This window comes from Xyrauchen texanus, chromosome 24, assembly GCF_025860055.1.
Source record: "Xyrauchen texanus isolate HMW12.3.18 chromosome 24, RBS_HiC_50CHRs, whole genome shotgun sequence".
In the NCBI taxonomy this organism is placed as follows: domain Eukaryota; kingdom Metazoa; phylum Chordata; class Actinopteri; order Cypriniformes; family Catostomidae; genus Xyrauchen; species Xyrauchen texanus.
The window spans coordinates 7,766,491-7,790,752 of NC_068299.1; the positions used below are offsets into that span (position 1 = coordinate 7,766,491).

At 36.8% G+C, this 24,262-nt stretch overlaps 1 protein-coding gene across 1 annotated transcript; it reads right to left on the minus strand.

Moving 5' to 3' along the window:
* Positions 1 to 981: 981 nt before the first annotated feature.
* Positions 982 to 22,334, minus strand: slc25a28 (solute carrier family 25 member 28). Its single transcript, XM_052090270.1, has 4 exons — positions 21,831 to 22,334; positions 13,503 to 13,731; positions 10,730 to 10,786; positions 982 to 2,970 (listed from the first exon to the last, which is right to left on the minus strand). The coding sequence occupies exons 1-4, from the start codon at positions 22,167 to 22,169 to the stop codon at positions 2,432 to 2,434; spliced, it is 1,164 nt and encodes a 387-aa protein (XP_051946230.1). The 5' UTR covers positions 22,170 to 22,334; the 3' UTR covers positions 982 to 2,431.
* Positions 22,335 to 24,262: the final 1,928 nt, after the last annotated feature.

The following is a 24,262-nucleotide window of genomic DNA, read 5'->3' on the forward strand; positions in this document are numbered from 1 at the left end:
CTCTCGTCAAGACCTTTTAAGCCAGGTAAAGTGGGAGCTCCACCATGCACACCCATGGCAACTGTTCGGAAACTTCAAGTCAAAGGTCACGTGTGCACCTGTGTCCTAGACCAAACACTGAACTTGCCAACAACAGAGATCTTTCAACTCTCACAGCTTAGAGGTGCTGCTCCTTCATTCCCAAGGACACTGGCAGAGGAATTCCAACATCAACAGTCAAAATCTTGCATCTACAGAGCGGGATCGCTTTTCAAATGGTATATGTGACTGTGTGAGAATCCCAGGAAGAATGAGACTATAAAATAACATTTAGAAAAGCCTTGAAGGAACGCTCAGGGTTCAAAACATGTGCACATTACTGAAAAATATAATTTTGACTTATCCCTCAGTTTGCAAACAAACAAATATCAGGTTGCACTAACAATGGAAGTGTATAAGGCAAGGCATTCTAAAGGGTTTAAATGCAGAAATGTGCAACTTGCATTTTTGATTATAAATTTTTCAGTATAATTTCTTGTTAAGCTGAAAAGTTGCCTAAATCTTGATCTATCTAGTGGTGGGACTACTCTTCCTGGTGGATGAACTTCTGGTTGTGTGTTAACATAATTCCTGTCTGTAGATTTTTCAGTTACTTTCTCATATCATTGCGCTTATGCAAAAGTTACCAGGCTTACAGGATTTAAATAGTCATGAAAGATTGCAAGAAGCCATTTTATCACACTAGTCTCATGTTTACACATGTAATGTTTAAGTCTTGTGGCCATCTTTCAATGACTGATTTCATATACGTTCAACTGGCAGGTGCATTTCAGCCAAAACTCTTATATGTACAGTAGAGCTCAAGTCAAGGGCAAACCAAAATAAATCCTAGTGTGCATCAATACACTGCTAAAATCAAATCACATTAATTTAATTACATCTCTTAGTAGGACCTCAGTGTATGAAATCTAAATTAAATGACAGTCAGGTCATGTGATCTGCATGTCTATGGCATTGTTTATTGGTTAACACTATATGGGAAATTATAATGGCCATAAAGGACTGATTGTATTTCCAAAGTGGTTCTCTGGATCAATGTGTCATCCTCTACGAGACCTCAAGACAATTCTAGCAGTTGTGGAGGGGCAATCACCTCACAACAGACTTTGGATTAAATGCAGGATCATTTTCCATCAGTGCTGATGAAATGTCACCACCAAATAATAATTAAAAAAAAAACAATTATAGATATCTTTTATATCTTTAGTGCTTTTCACCCAGAGATGGCAATACATTACTGTACAGGTCTACATTCTGTCAATGCTTTTAATGTTCAAAATCCCAATTGCTGATGATATGACTACATTTTGAATCTCCAAATAATTTTCTTCTAAAATAATAATTTGTGTTCAGCAGATGAAAGAAAGTCACACATCTGGGATGGCATGAGGGTGAGTAAATGATGAGATAATTTTCCTTTTTGGGTGAACTATCCCTTTAATGCATTAAGGACTAAAATAAACTAACAATTAAACAATCGTTTATTTGTAAATTAAAGCAGTGACAAAAAAAACAATTTCATGATGGATTAACATATGTTAACACATAGAAACTTATTGTAAAGTGTTACCATGTCTTGTAAACATGTTACCAATTGTGCGTATGTATTTTTGCTGGCAATTAGAAAAATAAAAGTCAGATTTGCTCTTATGTATGTTCAGATATTATTATGAATGGAGAGATTCTATAAGTCTAAAGACTATAAACTCCAACCCAGATATTTACTGGACCTCCCCCTCATTAACATATTTTCACTTCACTCACTGATGAGGCCTCTGACGCCCCCTTGTGGGATTTAAAGAATCACAAACATGTATTGTGGGCTGACTGATAAAATAGTGCAATGTACTTTTTTGTCTTTGATGATGCCATGAACAAAAATCTCAGCTGTCACAGTGAGAACTTAGGTCACGATTATTAACTGATTTACAAATGGAAGCATCAGTTTTATTAAAGGGATACTTCGGCCAAAAATTAAAACTGTTATAATTCACTCGTGCTCAATTCATTCCAAACCCACATCACTTTCCTTCATCCATGGACCACAAAAGAAGATGATAAAAAGAATGTCAGCTTCAGACACTTTCATTGCATCTTTTATCCATACAATGCAAGTGAATGGTAACTGAGGATATCATTTTCTTTTTAGTTCCATGGAAGAAAGAGTAATATGGATTTGGAAAAACATGAGTTAATTATTTTTAGGTGATCTATCCATTTAAATGCTCACTGAAAGGAAGTAAACAGACATGAGTGATTGGACTCAATATGTGCGTATCATTATATAGTAATCAGTCCTTTTGCAGCTTGAGTGCTTGTGTGGTGGTTCTGCGAGCAACGGAGGCGAGAGAAAAAGTCAAGGATAGACCAGCTGCTGCCTGTTCGTGGGCGGCTACTTCTCTCCGTCCCTCTGGGTCCTGCGCTTCTCGTGCTGGTGTTTGGTGATAACGTACTTGAAGAACTCATACACGGACCAGCTGATGGCAGTGGAGGGCATCTGGTATATGACCCTCGCCTGCACACCTTTGAAGTAAGCAGGCAGGCCGCCAAGCCTGTAGACAGTCCGGAAGGCATGGCCAAGGCCTGAGATTTGTCTTCTGCTCTGGCTGACAGGGTTAAGTGCCAGAGACTCCTGTGTGTTCAGCAGCGTCTTGCAAACGTCCAGTGGTGTGGTCGCGGCGGCGGCAATGGCCCCCGCCAGCGCGCCGGACACCATGTGGGAGGAGGGTTTGTAATGTCTTTGGGGGTTGAGCAATTCTTGCAGGTATTCGTAGGTCATGAAGTGCAGTGCCTGGAATGGCACGTTCATGGTGAGCTGCGTGGTGTAACTGCGATAAAAGGCCAACGCCCCCTCCCGCTGCCACACACAGCGTACACAGTCCAGAACGCCACGGTAGGGCGAGTTGTACATCTGCATCCTCTGCTTCACCACTGAAGGGTAACCCGGGACACAAACAGAGTGGTGGAGGAAGGTCATCGCAGTTGGAAAGGAAACAAAAGAGAAGAGGAGGGAGAACATTAACCCTCTGAGGCTCACAGTAGCAGAAATGCAACATTTCTTTGAACTTTTTTTTTAATTATTATAAAAAAAATAAAATAAACAGTGATAGACCAATATATCAGCCAAGAGGATTAAAGGGATATTTCACCTAAAAATGAAATTTCTCTCATCATTTACTCACCTTCATTCCATCCCAGATGTGTATGACTTACTTTCTTCTGCAGAGCACAAATTATTATTTTTAGAAGAATACTTCAGCTCTTTTGGTCCATACAATGCAAGTAAATGGGTGCCAACATGTTTCATAAAATTAATCCATATGACTCCATATCTTCAGAAGTGATATGATAGGTGTGGGTGTCATTGAGAAAAAGATCAATATTCAAGTCCTTTTTTTTTTTTTTGCTTGAAATTCTTCTCCCTGCACAGTAGAGGGCGGAATACATGAAGAACGTGAATCACCAAAAACACAAGAAGAAAGTGAATGTGATCTTTTTCTCAACGACATCTATCATATTGCTTCTGAATATATTGATTTAACCACTTTTATGCTGACTTCAGTGATTTTTGAAGATTCTACATTTTGGCACCCATTCATTTGCATTGTCTGGACCAAAAGAGCTGAGAAATTCTTCTAAAAATCTTAATTTGTGTTCTGCTGATGAAAAATTCATACACATCTGGGATGGCATAAAGGTGAGTAAATGAGAGAATTTTAATTTTCAGGTGAGCTATTCCTCTAATGGGCAATTTTGAGTACATTTTAAATTATATATTGGTGATCATGCTCTCTATAAAAAAATCTGTATCAGTTGATCACTTGTTGACAAATAAGGCTGTCCAGTGTGATAAAATGAGAAATCTTTTAAAAATCTAGTTAAAAACATGTGTCAAGTTCATAGTAATCTTTGTCTCTGTGTTGGCACACATTTTCTTTAAAGCATTTAAAAAAATAAGAAATAAATACAAATAAAAAGTAATGACTTTTAAAATGTCAAGTGGTGTAACCATCAAGTAAAATGTATTAAAATTATTTCCTTGCACCAGGATTTCACGAGAGAACACTTTTAAGCATATTTTAAAAGTATTTTTTTCTTTACAAATATTTGAGCATTAATCCATTTGACCTTAAGGAAAATATCTCTTTTATTTTTATAAAAAATTCAAAATATTTGAGAGTGAGTAGTTTACATCCACTTAGGGGTGTGACCATAACCGCATCACCGCAATATCGCGTTAATGAGATGCCTACCGCGGTGTGAGGTCATCACCGCACTTTTTTTTCTTTTTCTGCTGAAAGTTACAGGAGTGCATATGGTGTGTGATATGAACAATAAACACATTAATATTTGCTTATATCAATCTGGAGCAGCTCCAGATATACGAGCCCTGCACATTGTGCAAGAAAACAAAAGTAGGCTAAATTGTGCGCACGATTTAGGCTATCCTACTAATTCGTTCCCTCGTTTTTAAATCATGCGCACAATTTACTATTTCGTTCCCTCAATTTGCAAAATCGTGCGGACGATTTACTACTTTGTTCCCTCTATTTATAAATCGTGCGTACGATTTAGCCTAGTTTTTTCCTCCATGTAATGTGCGGAGCTCCGTAAGATAAAACACAACAGATGGCAAAAATACACATGTGTATAAATAGTGGCACGATGTATAAATAAATACATTTTATTGCACAGGACAAAAAAAACATAGCCTAATTGGGGATTACAATTTTTAATGTATTCACAGGATTGTCCTACCAGGTGGGGCACTAAGCAGAAAATGATTGCGCGCGTTCTCGAGCAAGTCCCAGCCATTAGGAGGGTGTTGATGGATGACCGGCGCAGCCAGCATTTGATACCGACGTGGCAGGACATCGAAGTCCTCGAATCCGTTAATGCAGCGCTGAAGAAGGTCGCGGATTTTACAGATGCGCTGTCTTCCGAGAAGACAGTTACAGCGTCCTCTTTTAAACCAGTCCTACAGTTATTAACCGAGGATAGTTTGCTCCCAACCGATGAAGACACGGAGTTGACGTGCAACCTGAAAAGAAAAATGGTTGGAGTCTTGAAAGACAAATATAATGCACCTGCAACATAGCAACTATTGGCAAAGGCCTCATTCATTGACCCAAGATACAAGGACATCAACCCCGGAGATGACGTTAAAGATGCGCTCTTGGAGGAGATGCTGGCAATGCCAGAAGAGCAGCGTGATGTCGGGGATGGAGAAGGTGCCATGAGTACCGCTGCGGCTGGAGAGGGAGAAGGAGGAAGTGCGCCATCATCTTCACCTCCTCCAAAAAAAAAAAAATGAATCTTGCGGACCTGCTTGGAAAGAGAAAAGCACAATCCTCCAATCCGGTCCCAAAAAGAATCCGTGCAGACACTGAAGTCGCAAGGTATTTGCAGGAGGACGCCCTCGATCTGCACTCTGATCCGCTTGCCTGGTGGCGGGATAATCAGGCTCGATTCCCTCTTCTATCGAAAGTTGCCAGAAAATATATGACTATATGCGCAACGAGCACTCCTTCGGAGCGTGTATTCAGTGCGGCTGGCAACATTGTTACTCCGTTAAGATACTCGCTGAAACCAGACAAGGTTAACATGTTGGTTTTCCTGTCACGAAACCTGAAGACCGAAAAATAAAGCAGCAGGAATTGACGATTCAGCGGCCCAACAGCCGAACACTTGTTCAGACTATTTTATTTTGCACTTAAAAAGGTTGTTTATGTTTAGCCTAATTAATAGTTAATTATTAATATTTACAATTTAATATAAATGTTAATTTGCTGTCAATAATAAAGAAAACTGCTTTATAATTATTAAAAAGGTTGTTTTAGTTTAGCCTAATTAATAGTTAATTATTATTTACAGTTTAATATAAATGTTAATTTGTTTATTTGTTAATAAAGAATACTGCTTTAAAATTATTCATTCCCATTGTCATTTACAAGCTACATGCGTTAACCGCCAAACCGCGAGATTTGTTGCTTCTTTACCGCGGTAAGACAAAATCCCATACCGTCACAGCCCTACATACACTTAGGTTGAAGTCATTAAAACTAATTTTTTAACCACTCCACAGATTTCATATTAGCAACCTATAGTTTTGGCAAGTTGTTTAGGACATCTACTTTGTGCATGGCACAAGTTTTTTATTCCAACATTTGTTTACAGACAGATTTCTTCACTATTAACAGTGGGTCAGAAGTTTACATACACTAAGTTAACTGTTCCTTTAAGCAGCTTAGATTTAGAAAAATAAGCCAATTAGCTTCTGATAGGAGGTGTACTGCACTGGAGATATACCAGTGGATGTATTTTAAGGCCTACCTTCAAACGCAATGCCTCTTCCCATAACACCATCGGAAAATCAAACGAAATCAGCAAAGACCTCCAAAATTGTGGAGCTACACAAGTCTGGTTCATCCTTGATAGCAATTTCCAAATGCCTGAAGGTACTACGTTCATCTGTACAAACAATAGTACGCAAGTATAAACAACATGTGACCACGCTGCCATCATACTGCTCAGGAAGGAGACGCATTCTGTCTCCTATAGATGAACGTAGTTTGGTGCGAAAAGTGCAAATCAAACCCAGAACAAAAGCAAAGGACCTTGTGAAGATGCTGGAGGAAACAGGTAGACAAGTATCTATATCCACAGTAAAACATGTCCTATATCGACATAACCTGAAAGGCTGCTCAGCCAGAAAGAAGCCAATGCTCCAAAACCACCATAAAAAAGCCAGACTAAAGTTTGAATATGCACTTGGGGACAAACATCATACATTCTGGAGATATTTCCTCTGGTCTGATGAAACAAATCTGGAACTTTTTGGACATAATGACCATTGTTATGTTTGGAGACTTGCAAGCCGAAGAACACCATCCAAACCGTGAAGCATGTGGGAATGCTTTGATGCAGGAGGGACTGGTGCACTTCACAAAATTGATGGCATCATGAGGAAGGAAAATTATGTGGAAATATTGAAGCAACATCTCAAGACATCAGCCATGAAGTTAAAGATGGTTGCAAATGGGTCTACCAAATGGACAATGATACCAATCAGAACTCCAAAGTTGTGGCAAAATGGCTTAAGGACAACAAAGTCAAGGTAAACCTGACTCAGTTACATCGGTTCTGTCTGGATGAATGGGACAAAATTCCAGCAATTTATTGTGAGAAGCTTGTGGAAGGCTACCCAAAAGGTTTGACACAAGTTAAACAATTTAAAGGCAATGCCACCAAATATTAAAAAGTGTATGTAAACTTCTGACCCACTGGGAATGTGATGAAAGAAATAAAACTGAAATAAATTATTCTCTCTACTTTTATTCTGCCATTTCACATTCTTAAAATAAAGTAGTTATCCTGACTGACCTAAGACAGGGAATGTTTTCTATGATTAAATGTCAGGAATTTTGACAAACTGAGTTTAAATGTATTTGGCTATGGTGTATGTAAACTTCTGACTTCAACTGTGTGTGTGTGTGTGTGTGTGTGTGTGTATATATATATATATATATATATTTTTTTTTTTTTTTTTTTGTCACATGATACCAGAATGGCTTTGTGCATGTTGGTTACAACACCTGACTTTGCTTCAGTGGACAAATGTTATTCAAACTATTTTAAAACAATATGCTTTTTTTCTTTTCTTTAAGAAATCATAATAAAATAGTATTTCAAACTACTTATGCTAACATTTCCTTCTTCAACAAGTTTAGCTTTTAATGGGAGTTTATGATTAATTTGTACTGTCTCCAAACTTAATCTCCATTAAAAATATCAAAATTTGAACTCAGAAATGGAAAATGTGTTTATCATAGTAGGTGTAAATAACGTTAAATGTTTGAAATAATCCATGTTCAGTATGAGTTAAGCTCAATCAACAACATTTGTGGCATAATGTTGATTACCACAAAAATAAATAGACTTGACCCTCCTTGTCTTTAAAAAAGGCGAAAATCTGGTTTACAGTGAGGCATTTAAATGGAAGTGAATGGGGGCCAATACGTAAATGCTAAAATTCTCACTGTAACAAAAGAATAGCTACAAGACATAAACAGAATGTGTTAACATGATTTTAATGTGATACAATCACTTAACCTTTTGTGTAAAGTTATAGCCAATTTTTCAATGTTGTTGCCATGACAATGTCAACAAACCCTAAGACCCTAAAATGCCTGTACAAATAACAATTTGAACAACTTTACAGGTCAAATAATACAGGAGATTTAACAGAAGCATGAATGTAAGTGCTTTTATAAAATTAGAAGCTTCACATTTCTGCTTATAAACCCTCCAAATTTGGCCCTATTCACTTCCATTGTAGGTGCCTCACTGTAACCTCAAAAAAACAAAAAGGTGGGACGAGTAAAAATAAATGTTTGTGGTAATCAACATTATGCAACAAATGCTTCTGACTGAGCTTAACTAGTATTGAACAGGGAATATTCCTTGAAGTAACTTGAATAGCACTTTTGTAACTTGTGAAGTAGCATCACATCATTGGCCCCCTTAACAGAAGCTGACACTCTGAACAGTATCACCAGTTTTGGCAATGGAAAACAAAAATATTACATTATTGAATACTACAGCTTGCTAAATACAAAACTCAGCACAATACAAAATATGCTTAAAATCGATTTTTTGTAATCAGTGGCTTCCTTAACATTTAACATCAAAGGACCTTGTGAACATCGAGGATGGAAAAATGAAATGCATTGAATGAAATGCAGGATTTTGCAGGTGGCAAACACACTGACCAAGGCATCAGGTCATGACTGAAATACAATATGCCCATCAAAGCAGAAACGTTAAAGACTGTGTTGGTTCATTCATCCGGACATAACTAGATCAAATAAGCCTCCAGTCTGACCTACAGTCAAGCAGTCAGCGGGGAATAGACATGACAGGTGTCCTTACAAGGCCTCAGTCTGGCACCTGAGCTGATTAACAATGAGCCTCAAGAGTGCAGAAACGAACACTACAGTCAGATCGAGACTCAGGCCATAGGGATTTTCAGCTAATACTACCGTTTCAACATTGCACAGCTGTTACGTGAAGCAAGGTTAATCTGCTTCCACAAGGCTGTCTTATGGGATGCACTGGAAGGAAATTGGACAACTCTTTGCTGCCACCTCTTGGCTGGAAGTGCACAGTGAACTGTCCGACCGTGTGCAACAGGATAGTCATAACTTTCAAATTCAAAATAAATTCCTATTTAAATTTAAAGTGAAATGGAGAAATCAGGATGCAGAAATCTAATTTAATTACACAACTTCTGTCCTTTTGTTATACATTTAAAATTTGTATACATTTTTCACAATATTTAAAGGGATAGTTCACCCAAAAATGTCAATTTTCTCATAATTTACTCACCCTCATCCCTGATGTGTATGACTTTCTTCAGAAAAACACAAAAAAGTATATTTAGAGGAATATCTTGGATCTGTAGGTCCATACAATGCAAGTGAATGGTGATCAGACCTTTGTAGCTCCAACAGTATGTATCATAAGACTCCAGTGTTTAAATCAATATCTTCAGAAGCAATACGGTGAGTGTGGGTGAAAAACAGATCATAATTTAAGTCCTTTTTTTTTTTTTTTTTTTACAATAAATCTCCACTTTCAGTCTTACATCTGAAAGTCACATGTGGTGCCTGTTTAGTTTCACTTACAAATCTGAAAGCGAGAGTTAAAGTGGAGATTTAGAGAATTATTATTATTTTTTTTTAAATATGGTTCTATTCTATGTATTGGGGCAGCTGTGGCTCAGGTGGTAGAGTGGGTCAGCCGCTAATCGCAGGGTTGCTGAAGTGTCCTTGGGCAAGACACTGAACCCCAAGTTGCTCCCAATGGCAGGCTAGCGCCTTGCATGGCAGCTCTGCCGACATTGGTGTGTGAATGTGTGTGTGAATGGGACACTGTGTAAAGCGCTTTGGTAAACTCTAAGGTTAAAAAAGGCACTATATAAGTGCAGACCATTTACCATTGTTCTGTTTCTCAATCACTTATATTCAGATTTACATTCTATTACTTGATATGGATTTAAATACTGGTCATATGTATTAGTTTTATCTTTCCTTCATGTGATTTTTGAAGCTATAAAGGTCTGATTCACTTGCATTGTATGGACCAACTGAGCGGATATATTTTTCTAAAAAAACTTAGTTTGTGTTCTGCTGAAAAAAAAAAATATTTTTTTCATTTTTTGAGTGATCTATCACTTTCATAAATTAAGTTTAATTTTATAAACATTGTGGTTGAAATTCTCAGAATGCTCTAATTTAATCCAAATTTGAATGCTCTGTGAAACAATGTGGTGGACATTTTGTCGATCTACAGTATATGTCAAAATTAAAATATTGTTTGATCAATTTAATCTTTTAATTTAATTTAACTTGAACTAGGATTATTTTACATTAATGATGTAATTATATGTTTCGTTGGAACAATTTGAACTCATGGAATTCCTCCGTTTTGAAACTATGTAAATTCTTTGAATTGCTAACCCATTAATTCCTTTTGACATTCCATTTCAATATCCTGTCAGGTGTTAAAAAACAGAAATTTGAAATTATATTTAGAATATTTCCCAGCACTGCTGTCTGTACCAAAGAAAATAATTCCTAAGTATCCATTTATTTCATGTTTACAGGAAGTGAGAGTAAGGCAGATATACCTTCAGATGGATTCATGGCAGCATCATGAAGCAATGTGGCAACACATCCAGCTGCCCCTGTAACACATACCCTCAAAAATTAACAACAAAACAGAGTGCAAACACACAGAGAGGAGAATCAATGGATGCAAAACACAACACTCAGATATCCAAAGCCTTGGGCCAGAGCAGTAGTGGAGACAGCAACCAAAATTCCCATCTGATTTAACAGAGAGATTAGGGATTGACTGTTTTAACTGGTATTAACTAAGAGGAATGAACAGTGACGAGAGAAAGAGTCTTTTGTTCAGAAAACTGGGATTTACTTTGCTCGTGTCATTGTGTTATACAGTAAGTTGCACAAACCGCTGTTGTTTCTCGATCTTCAATGTTTTCCTAAAAGAAAATAAATGGGCCTAATTGATTTGTGGTCCAAGCCATGTGATATATTCTTGTTAAACAATATGAACATTACTGGTAACAGTTAATATACCAGCAGTCACTTACCCCTTTTCACCCTGACCTGGAGAAAACAGAAAGAAAAGAGACACTGCAAAGCAACACCAACAATCAGTTTCACCATAAGCTCTGCTGTGCTGAGTTCAGTCAAACCCTACCCACCCTTACAGCATGATCTGACATGTGCATTTAACAAATTATACATACCTAATACTGCATGTGATTGTGCACTTGACTCTGTTTCAGACCACTCAAATACCCAACTTTTGACTTAAAACTACTACCAAGATCTCTGTAAATAAATTCTAAAATAAATGGGTAAATAAAGTGCTAGTCTCTACCAGGAAGTATTTAAGGAATATCTTTGTTCACGCTGCAGAAAAATCTGACTTTTTCTCAAATCCAAACAAGAGAGGTGGCATATGCAATGCTGTTACAGCTAGGGTGCCTCTAGGGCCTTGCTTTAGTCGGGACGTCAAGTATTTTTGTCTGAAATTATACCATTCGAGATGACTATCGTCCTGTATTTTAGCATGCAACGAAACGTCTAGTTTTGGAGGCTTTGTGTCCCATACAGAAGCATAAAAGTGTCGGACAGCAAGTCTCTTGAAGAGGATCTGTATCCTCCATTGAAACACTCAAAATGCTCCAGAGTTCCAAATTCTCATGAGATATTCAATACCTTTTCGCGTTGTGGTAGCTTACTGCTGGTGTGTTACCGTACCTTAGCACATTGCTTTGGGTAGATAAAGCCAAACGTCTGTGTTATTGTAAAATAGATTTACGCTGCTTTGGCTGCCCTGTAACATATACATGAGTGGTGCGTTCCATTTAATGACGATCATCCCTATGCCACACATGGATTCACTCTCAGAGCAGTTCATGATGCCGCCGGGTTCTGGTCATTAGGACTTTGGGTTAGGGTTTGTAATTTATGAAAAAATATACAGGCCTTCCAAACTTGTTTCGCCCACACTCTTTCACTCGCATAGATATGTGCGAAATTGATGAGTTGGGGGCCGTTCACAACGAAAGTATTTTTGCGTGCATCTGCTCTGTTTTCCATTGTTTTCTATGTAATCTATTTTCTGTTAAATTATAGTTAGTATGTATATATAGTATGTTAAATATTTTAAATGTACTTGGTTACAAAGGCTTATAGGATGAATTAAAAAATTATGATTAAAAATAAATGTCATTTTTTTAAGCAAATTTTTTTAAATGGGGGCCCTGGGATGGTCGGTCTCTTGGAGCCACAGAAATGGTAAAACCTGCCCCTGCATTTACGCCTTTTGGAAAGCAGTATATGTCTTCTCGTTGCAAAACCTGACGAAACAAACCATTGTGCATAACGAATGGCGAAAAAACACATGAAATCTGATCTGACTGTTCAGACTAAGAGGCATTAACAAAAAATTTATTTTATTCGGATTCCAAACCACGTACAAACATGGTTCAGTCAGGCTTGTAAAAATCTGATTTTATGTGTTTTTGTCCTGTTCAGACCTAATTACAACCTAAACGACAGTCAGATTTTTCTGCCTGTGTGAACACAGCATAGTCAACATCCCAAAAGTCACACTTCTATTAAATAAGATCTGATTTACATTCAAACAGCTTATTTTTCTCATAAATTTTTTCTCATTCTAAAATATGGCTGTCGATTTAACGCGTTAATACGGTGTGATTAATTTGATAAAAAATAACCGGTTAAAAAAAATGTATGCATGTAACGCTTTCTCAGCACATATTTGTATATACGATTAATTAATCGGGACACCATGTAATTAATTTGATTAAAGATTTTTATTGATTGACAGCCCTATTCTAAAACAATTTTAGCAGTTTTTTCAATCCAACTCTTTTCAAAGTTGAAACATGATCTCTCTTATTCATAGCTCATCTTCATAGCTGCTTTCGTGACACAGGATAGGGGAATTGTTTAGTTATATTGGGACTTCCGTAGAAGGCTGTTTTAAAGGAGCCCGTCGAGATGACATGGGCCTATGTTTGAGTAATGCATATTGCTTACAAATAACTGAACTGAAATAACCACTGCCAAATAACTTGTTCCAAAATGTGGACAGCCACAAACTATGGCTTAGCTTCAGAAACGTTTAAAACTGAAAAAAAAAATTATCTAATAAGTTTTATTTTATTTATAATATTTAAATATATAAAAAATTAAGAAATCTCAGCTTAATACACATAACTGCTGGCTGTCCTCTGTAGAAATTCATTCCTGTTTTGAACTTTCACTCCAAAACGGCAAATTAATTGTGTGTGTGTGCGCCTGGGAGAAAATATAGCTTTGCTCATGGCGGGAAACTGGTACCGTTCGCCAAATGACTGTTTGCTCCTGGATGGATGACATCGCTGAGGACCTTTTTCAGCCTTTCATAGCAGGCAAAGTAAAGTGCGTGGGCTGGCCCTGCCCCTACAGCTGTCACATTCAGGCCTCTGATTGGCCTCCAGATGCCCTCTGTCCTCACAATGCGCCGCAGAGCGTCCATCACATTACGGTAGCGAGCGGCCGGTTCAGGCTGCAGGCTCTGCATGCGGGTCTGAAACAAAAACAAATGTTTTAATCAGGGTTAGAAATTAACTTCTACATTTTTCAATATTTTTCTAACCATATAAAACAAACTGTGTCTCATCTGTTTGTGTCAAGTATTGGTACATATATCAATTCATAAATACAAGTTCTCAAGTTTGAGAATGAAAAATATTTGTATTCACATTTTGAATAAACTATACACCGTATAAATCATTACTGATATGACAATTTAAACACCTCTCTGATTTGCTTTTGCATTCATGTACACAACGGCCCAACAAATATGTTGTAAAATAAAAATGTTCGTGCAATGGCAGTACAAGTTGTTTGCAAACCCAGAAACACACTGGCTTGTTGAAAAGATGTGATATCTTGGATCTACATTTTGCAACTATCAGATCAAAATCACAAAGGGTCATCATGTGTGGATGCAATTCAGTATGTGCGTAGTGGCTAAAGCACAGGGCTGTTAATCAGAAGGTCACAGGTTCTAACCCCATGGCCACTACCATTGTGTCCTTAACTCCAGGTTGTTCCGGGGGGATTGTCCCTGTAATAATAATTGCATTTCCAGAATTACACTGTGGCCTTAAACCTAATCAAGATCGTTGTAAAAGCCATATTTAAATTGGTAAGGTTATCTACATGGTCTGAGAAGTTGAAAATATTGGTTTAGAATAATTCAGAACAACAACAGCTGTAATGTGGTTAAGCTTAAGCTGCCAGCTACGGTTGCTTGATTAAAATGATTCCTTTAAGAAGACTACTTTTTTATTATGCATGAGGAAAGAGTGAGATTTGCTAATAAATGTGTTCCTCACTACCCTGTCATGCGGAACTAAAACATCTAAGAGGAAGAGGTTTGTAAAATAAAACAGAGAACTAGTCTTTTCTCTTTCTATTAGAAGATTTGATCTGAAATGAATTATTGCATTTCTATTGAGAAATAACAAACTGGTAAAATGACTGTTTTTGAACTTCAGTGCAGAGTTAAGCGGTGCAGAGTTAAGCGCTGCAGAGTTAAGCGGTGAAGAGTTAAGCGGTGAAGAGTTAAGCGGTGAAGAGTTAAGCGGTGAAGAGTTAAGCGGTGAAGAGTTAAGCGGTGTCTTCTCGGTAAATTGCTAACTAGTTTGTGAAATACATACTGGAATGTTAATAAACAATTACCCCATAATTTTCCCTTTTCAATATAACTAATATAACGTTAACTCTGTCCCTGACAACCATGTCAATCATGTTTATCACATCTGTTTGTGATTTGTCATTCTCAGGGGAATATAAGTGCACAATTATTAGGCAACTATTAGTGTGAACAATTATTAGGCAACTAAATTACAAAAATAATTTCTCCCAATTCAATTGCTTATTCTCAATTTTTAGAGTAGGTGCAACAAATAAGTGACAAAAACGACAATTAAATAATATTTTTGGCCTTTCAAAAATATTCTGAGGCCAATATAGCCACCCATTTCAATAACTGCCATGAGCCTTCCATCCATGGAGTCTGTCAGTTTCTTGATCAACTTTCGCTGAAGCAGCAACCACAGCCTCCCAAAAGCTGTTCAAAGAGGTGTATTTTCATCCCTCACTGTAAATCTCACGTTTGTAAATCTCTCAAGTTCTCAGTAGGATTTAAGTCAGGTGAGGAAGGGGGCCAAGTCATTATTTGGGCATCTTTGAGGCCCTTGCTGGCTAGCCAAGCAGTGGAGTACTTGGATGCATGTAGTGGAGCATTGTCCTGCATAAAAATCATGGCCTTCTTGAATGCTGAGTACTTCTTCCTGTACCACTGCTTGAAGCAAGTAATTTCCAGAAACTGGCAGTTGGTTTGAGAGTTGATTTTCAGTCCAACTTCATCTCAAAAAGTTCCAACTACCTCATCTTTAATAATAGCAGCCCATACAAGTACCCCTCCTCCACCTTCCTGGCAGCAAGGAATGTGAAAGAAGTTTGTTTGAAATCTTTGCAAATGTATAAAAAATAAAACGAAAAAAAATAAATAAATAAATAAAAATCATATGTACATAAGTATACATAAGTAAAAATCCCATATCGGTCAGGCTTTAATAATGGTTGCACTTTGGAAATTAGAAACAATCATTTGCGATTGGAGTTTGTGCGATTCATGAAAATGTTAAATCTACCAATACCAACTGCGTGGCAAATGGGTCTTATTAGAGTAGATGCGACAACAATGACGGTGATTCCTGAAATATGCTATTCATGCCATATTCTTTATGTTGGCTACACCTAAAAAACACACTTAGAATAGTTAAGCTGAATTATTTTATTGCTATTTTGTACAAATCAAATTCACATTGGCCTACTTATTAACATGACAAAACAGAACTGTTATTACATTTTTAATAAATTGTACACAGAAATCGAGCAACGTGACAAACTCCCCCATTACAATAACTGCTGTCATTCACTGCAGGTTTACACTGATTGAGATCTGCATTTCAACATGAGCTCAGTGATGCTATGGTGTAAAATTATTTATACCGCGTCTGTGCCTTAATTAGAACGGGATTGTTTTAGTTTTGTTGAGTTGCTCATTTGCAGTGTATTTAACATCTATGTTTAAAGTGAGCGGTGCAATATGCAATGAATCCAAAATAATTATAAAGTGCTTTACGCTCTTGTTCTACAGCGTAAAAAGTAAATCGTAATCGCGATTACTTTTACGATTAATTGTGCAGCCCTACACTCAAAGCATAATTAGAATAAATATTTTTTACAACAACACATAAAATCCATGACTTTTTAAGATTTTATTAAGTTTGAAGGCCTGAAAATCATCATTTTAAAATTTCCTGACAATAACCGTGGGAACTCTGATGTAAGATGGCCTGAGAACACAAATTATGACAACTCTTCTAATTATTGACAGCATTATGGTGCGGTTACTTCAATATTCTGCATTTCATTGTCATTCTGCATAAATTAGCTCTCATCAGGAGCAATGTGCCACACTGTGTGCACAGGGATTTTAACTTAGCCTTTAACTAAAATGTAAACATAATACTCTACAATTATATTTATCTTACCTAATCACTCATATGCTCATGTTGCAAACCCTGCAGTTGATTTTCCATGTTTTCCAAAATGAAAAGAAAAAAAGACAGAAACATTACTTGACGTGACAATTTAAGGGAAAAGGCCCTGCTTCAACTTCTTATCTTTATATCAACTATTCAAAGGTTAAGAGAAACCATTTACAAGACTCTGTGCCCTCCACATTGACAGTCCACACAGAGTTTGTGTTTAAATGAATTACACTTCAAGGCCTATTACTGTTGTCAAATGGGCCTGAGTTTTCTAAAACGATCGGAGTCCATTCTGTACAAGATCTACAGAAGACGGAGCCATTTAAAAGGGAACAGCTGTGAAAGACAAAAAGAAATGTATTTTTATCTCACAAGAACCCTTCAATTCACATCCTGACAAGAACAGCTGAACACTTGCAGCAATACTTCCTTAGAGTTTTGTTTCCCAATGGCACCCCAATCTGTGCATCCACAAACTCAACTGCAACTTCCAGTGCACCACCTTCACTTTCAGTCCCACAATGGTGATGGGTTAGAAATGCAATCCGATTACTGTCCAGTGTTAGCAACCCATATTATACTGACCATTAAGAGTCGGCATACCACGGTATAGTGATTGTATCAGATAGACATTCATTCACAGTTTATGGTACTTTGTATACCATGCAGGGCTACGAGGGACATGAAGAATGGTAATGTAATTTAATTGACTAACACTGATGAGGTTTTGTTTCAATTATGAAAATAACTTGTAATAGTCTACAATTCATGACACAAATCAGTAATGTTTTGCACCATCTGTCATTGTTTCTCCCCAAAAGTGTATGATTCACGGGTTTCGTTGCATTACATTATAGCTAACTAATTAATCATAAAGTATAGTTTCCAGCTATTATTGCAAATTAAAAACTTAAGAAATCATGTACAATATTTTACTACACAACATTACTTTAAAAAAGAAATATATGTTTCTAATGCATAAACAAATATTAGTGGTCGATCGATATATCAGCCAATATGTTTTCCAGTTAGTTTTGAAAGTAGCAACGGTGCCGAGTACCACCTACTTTGCACGTGAAGAAGCCATCTGAGATGTGGGATGTGACAGTATCAAATTTTCATATCACGATAACTGCTAAAGCATTTATCATGATCTACGATTTTGTCACTGTATTGTATTGAATAACAAAAACAGCATGAAAGATAAATAAACTTTACTGTTGTTCTTAATTACAAGATTTAGTTACTTGTTTTGTACTTTTTAAAAGATCACAAAGAAGACATTTCTTTCAAGAGTCCAATGCTTATATTTTGCATTTATTTAATTTATTAGGTTTTATTTTTGTTACAAATGAACAAGTACCGACTATGGTAACATTTTGATTGAAAAGTTTATTTGAAAAAGAAACATGAATTTTAGAGTTTGGTTATTTGGTATGTCTTCCTACTTTAAGAGATGTAAGAGTGTTGGGAATGTTGATTTATTGATGGAAATCAATCAAAATTATTTCCATTAAATTTATTGATAAACAATTTGTTTTATGAGTTATCAAGAAATTTTCCCTGTATTTTGAATTGCTCACGATAACAATATTGTGCATGTTAATTATCACGGTATACCTTATTATTGAATATCAGCAAATGTCTATCTGAGCCATCTGAATGACTGGCTGAGTTCGGAATTGCATACAGATGCAAGACTACTACAGATATGGCAGAAGTAGTAAGAATAGCAAGAGTAGCATGCCATTCTGAACTCTTTTAAATTTTATTTTTTTTTTGCTGTTAAGTGCCATCTTGATACCACAATAATCGACCAGTGTGCAACAAAGTCTCCATGACTGAGCAGATGTGCATGAGGTCATGATGTGTATGGAGAATGAAATGCATGAGCTCTTCATCTCTCTTCAACACTTCCCTGTAACTATTAACTGTCTTGTCTAATGACAGCAATACAACTTCTATCATATATCGTCTGCAAATAGCTAAAATATTGTTTACAGAAAACGACTGAATTTCTTTCAAAGATTTAATGCACGAACCACACAAAACATGCGCAAATCCAGCTATTTCTTCTTGTGAAACACGAATTCCTGTGGAGCACTTATATTTCTTCCTGTAAAGCGTGTATTATAGATAGCAATACGTGTATCTCAATAGACATAGAAGGCTATCCCGGCCGTTTCAGCTTTTAAAGTGGTTCCTGTGCATTGAGAAAGCAAAGTTCATTCCTCCATGCAATTTCAAACAAATGTACCGCTATAATTTATTAAACAAATCTAAAAATTCCACAGATTAATTCTTCTTGTATTCTAACAACATTCAACTGGGTTCCAAAATGTGAGTGAAGTTGAAGTTTTTCTACACCCTGTTCATTCACAAAAAAAATTGTAAATAATTTGTGTAGCCATAATCGCCCAGCCCTAGATTACCAAACAAACCAGAAGCTGCTGCTTTCTACCATCTAACTAAATAATAAATATTAATATTTATTTTCCATTTTTACAAAGGGCAAAGTTTTAAGAGTAAAAATAGGGATGTGCAATATATCGGCAGCCATATCGGTGTTGGGCGATAAATGTGCATTTTTAAAGTTATTGTTATCAGTCCGATAAGAAAATTAGGCCGACATATTAAGCCGATAAAATCCTAGCCAGGGGCCTGGGTAGCTCAGCGAGTAAAGACGATGACTACCAACCCTGGAGTCGCAAGTTTGAATCCAGGGCGTGCTGAGTGTCTCCTAAGCAACCAAATTGGCCCATTTGCTAGGGACACTAGTGGTAAACCTCCTTGTGGATGCTATAATATGGTTGTCGCTCTTGGTGGGGCATGTGGTGAGTTGTGCGTGGATGCCGTGGAGAATAGCATAAAGCTTCCACACGCACTACTGCATGTCTCCATGGTAACGCACTCAACAAGCCATGTGATAAGATGTGGGGATTGGCGGTTTCAGACGCAGAGGCAACTGAGATTAATTTTCTGCCACCCGGATTGAGGAGAGTCGTTACACTGTAAAAAATGTCAGTAATTTTAACAGTAATATAGTGTAAAAATGCTACAGAAATAAAATAATAATTGATTAACAAATATTAACTGTAAAATATACAGTAAAATGTTTTAATATATTTTAAAAGTCACTGAGGTGTTCTGTGTTATATTTGATGTAGTTTAGTCAATGTTTTCTGCATTATTTAAATCTCACATGTGTTACCATGATGGTGTTTAGTGTTTGTGTGAGTGATACTGAGCACTGTCTCTGTGTTTATTGGTCATTGCTCCTGGAAGAGGCACTATTGATGAACTTCATGTCATCATGTGCTATTCTGTAGTCACTACGGTGATTAACAAATATCTAAAATATTAAGCGAAATATTATTATAAAGTAAACAACAGATTTTTACAGTTTAAGAAGGCATGATAATTTTATTTTTTTACTAGAAATTTAACAGAATTGTTTTTTTTTTTTTTACAGTGCCAGCATGTAAATTACAACCATTAAACTGTAAAATGTACAGATTGTTATGTAAAGTGGTTTACATTTAACTGTATTTTTTTACAGAATTATTCTGGCAACCACAGCTGCCAAATTTTGTTTGTAAAAACAACAGGATTTTTTTAGTACAAGTATGCCACCACAAGGACTTAAGAGCACATTGGATATATTGGGCATTCCAAATTGTATATATATATATATATATATATATATATATATATATATATATATATATATATATATATATATATATATATATATATATATATAAATAAAAGTACATTGGCCACAGGTATGTAAAATGTATTTATGAAACTGTTACAAAGTAGGCTACATTTGGTCAATTATTATGGGAAAAGAATCTAGATGTTTCCTTGTTTTCTGCAGTTCTTTGGACATGTCTTTTTAAGGTAACCATTTTCTTTTTGTAATCAGAAGCACACAGTATAGATTAATATGTACATTTCGATTTATTGACAAATATATTGGTTATCGGCCTCAAAATAATGTGAATTATCGGTCATCGTATTGGCCAAAGTTTATATATCGGTGCATCCCAAAGTAAAAACAATAATAAATAAAATCTAGTAAATTTTTTTTTGCAAATTCATGTAATTTACTATCAAATTGTGATATAATTTTATCACCATTACATCGGCCACCCTGTTGTCAATATATTGGCCATTAAAAACGCATATCGTCACCTTCCTAAAATAATGGCCCAAGTAATTTTTGACAAAAAATATTTTTTTTTTGGCCTAAATCATCTCCTTGTGATGCTGGCCACCTCTGGTAAAATGTCTGAAAAACCTGAAAAAATGACGTAGGGCATTATTTTAGGAAGGTGATTTACTATTTATAAGCCCACAATTTGAAACAAACAAAGAAATGTATAGCTTATTAAAGAGACATTTTTTTTTTAAACAGAAACATATGTAGACAGAAAACAAAACTATCAACGCTAAAAAACATGTTCTAATCTGTCAGAGTAAAGATTGCAGGAAAACTACAGTGCCCTGCACACGCATGCGCACTGTCCCTCCCTGCGGAACGTCAAAAAGGTCACGTGGTTTCGAATCAGAGGAAGCCACATGTGACCTTCCATTCTAGTACCCGTATTTCATAATGACACCTGAGTTTCACAGATAGCAGGTACTGCAAACATAATACACTGAGGCCCCTATGATACAATCACATTACAACATAAATACATAAGCTAACCAGCAGTTCCAGAACCCAAAAGTGTGGCAGACTGTGGAATTACATGTCTGTGACATTAGTTATTACTTAGACCAGAAAGATCTGGATGAGTGAGAGATTACAGTACAGCTGCAAAGTACTATTAGAATTAATAACTGGAATAAAAGGTGCAACAGTATATCTTTCGTAAATATCTGCGAACAGAGTAGGCACAAAACTATATAGTCTTGAGTTCACACACACATGGGAGACAACTCGACCTTACCAGCTAGTTGGATCCCCAAGCTGGCCTGCTTGTCTTATCGGTCATGTTACAAGAATTGTGACTTACTACTAAAGTTTAGATGTGTTGCATTTAGTTACCTTGACACAATCAATAGGAAACATCAAGCAATGCTCCATAATTCCTGCGACTGCTCCAGCTAACATGTGAGTGCTGGTGGAGGCACCCTGAGGGAGACCCTCATAGTCCGGTTCCGAAATATCATTTGCCTCCTGGGAGCCATAGAAATGTCCAACGTGTAGCTCGGGTTCTGCTGCTATCCGAGGTGCCAACGTCCCGATGCGACCATCCGAAACTCCCCAGAATCTCCCGCCGAGCAAGTGGATCTCCGCGCCCGCAGAAGTGCCAGCCACTGTGGCTTCCCCGCCCGATGTGTCCGCTGTCATCCGCCGCCTGCGCACAAAACCATCCGCTTCCATTAGCAGCCGAACACCCGTGCTCGGTCCTCTAATATCAATGCGTTCCACGCTCGATGTTGACGATTTCAGTGCGGGTCTCTCCCGTCTGCGCAACGGGGAGAGGACGTATCTTGTTCAGCTAGAACTGCGCAGCAGGAGGTGACCGATAGAGCAGGCCGCAGCCCGCGAGGGATACGGAAACGCCCTCTAGCTCTGATCAGCGCGCTGATTGGACGAAGCACGTGTCGCTCAAACCAGAACGCGCGCAGTCGTTATTTAAATGGAAACTTGACATTAGTTTCGTTTCTGATATAGCAGCCGCATCCAGCTTCAATAACAAGCACAGTTGGCTGGTTAGTTGTTTATAACTAGGGAGTATGGACTAGATAAATAGTTTATCAGTGCAGTGGTGGCCATTGCCTTAGGATTGAAGGTCAACTGCTAATTTTAACTCCATTAAAATCGGATGTGGGATATTCATATTTGATATCTCCTCCAACCATAGTCATTTTTTATTTTGTATTTTTTTTTAAGTCATCTTTATTGCCAAAAAAAAAAAAGGATACAAATCACAAGTGACTTATCAAAATATACATAACAATTTTCAAACATAATAAGTAAACAAAATACAAGAGTTTTGCCAGGGGAAGCTTATAGGTCATTATAACGAAAAAGACAACCATATGTTGACAGTTTTAACTGCCTTTTTGTTGTTGGAGCCAGAAATCAAATTAAAATAATGTACAACTGGAGAAAAAGTACAAAATTAGTTTTTTTTAGTGCTGAATTTACATTTATGAATGTGAAAGTTTGCCAACAGAATTAATACATTTATAATGAAATACATATTTTCTTTACTTTGCCTTCTATAAAAGCAAAATATAACATTCTCCCACAATAAGGCAAAGTTTTTATAAATATGGTCAATAATGAATCTGCTGAAGTTTTGCCAAAATGTCCTGGTGTGTGAGCAATGCCAAAAGAGGTGCAAAATCAGGTATCTGTGAGGAATCATCCAAACCTTTTTCCAATCAATGTCATTTACCAATCGGTTCCAATAAAAATTAACATTTGGAATAGAGACAATTTCTTTCTGAAGCAAAGCACGAATGTTCTTATTCTTTCGAGGAGGTTGAGAAAAACAGATTTTTCCAACTGGTGATTCAGCCACATCGGGGAGGGAGACAGAAGGCGGAGGTCTGCCAGTATTCCTAAAAAGCATGATTGTGCCTGATGGAATGGCATCAAATAATTATATGTTAATAAAAACTCTCTATAAGAGAAAAGTCGCCCCTCTCCATCAAATAGCTGACCCACCAGCAGAATCTGATTGAGTACCCAATTCTCAAAAAAGAGTGACTTGTTTTTATATAAAATATCTCTGTTATTCCAAATTAGATACCTGTGAGGTGAGAAATTGTGCTTATAATGAGAGACCATGCTAAAAGGACCTGCTTGTGAAAGTTGGCCAGTTTGGGAGTTTGTCCACATTGTAGTTACAGTTAAACATAAAGCTCAGACCACCAAAGCGAGAGAATATATGTGGGAATAAAATTCCAAATCGAGACAGGGTTTTTAAGAAAATGCTTAGCCCAATTAATCTTAAAAGTATTGTTTAGAGTATTGAAGTCCAAAACGTTGAGCCCACCAGATTCATAATTATTCATAACAACACTGCTTTTGATATAACGTATACAATTTTTCCAGATGAAGTCAAAAAGCATTCTATCAATATCTTTACAAATTTTACTGTCCAGGTGTAAAGAGAGAGCTGCGTGTAAGCCAACCATAAAGTAATTCTATTGCCAGATGCTCAGAAGATGACGTTAAGGAAACAAAACGGCAACACTCCTGTTAGCCTATCAGGTGTTTGACTGTCACTAGAAATGTCTCATAGTAACCAACTGATAAACAATGTTGCAACTCTAGCTTTTGTGCTACAGGTGTACGATTAACAAACGAGAGTATAGTTACCAATATTTTGAACACCTGCTACTCTGTTAACGTTTGTTAAACACACTATAATATCACGTAATGTTGGAACTTTGGCTCATCTATCGATATTATTTAATACAAGTGAATGTTTATCACTTATTTTGTACATCTTCCTGGAT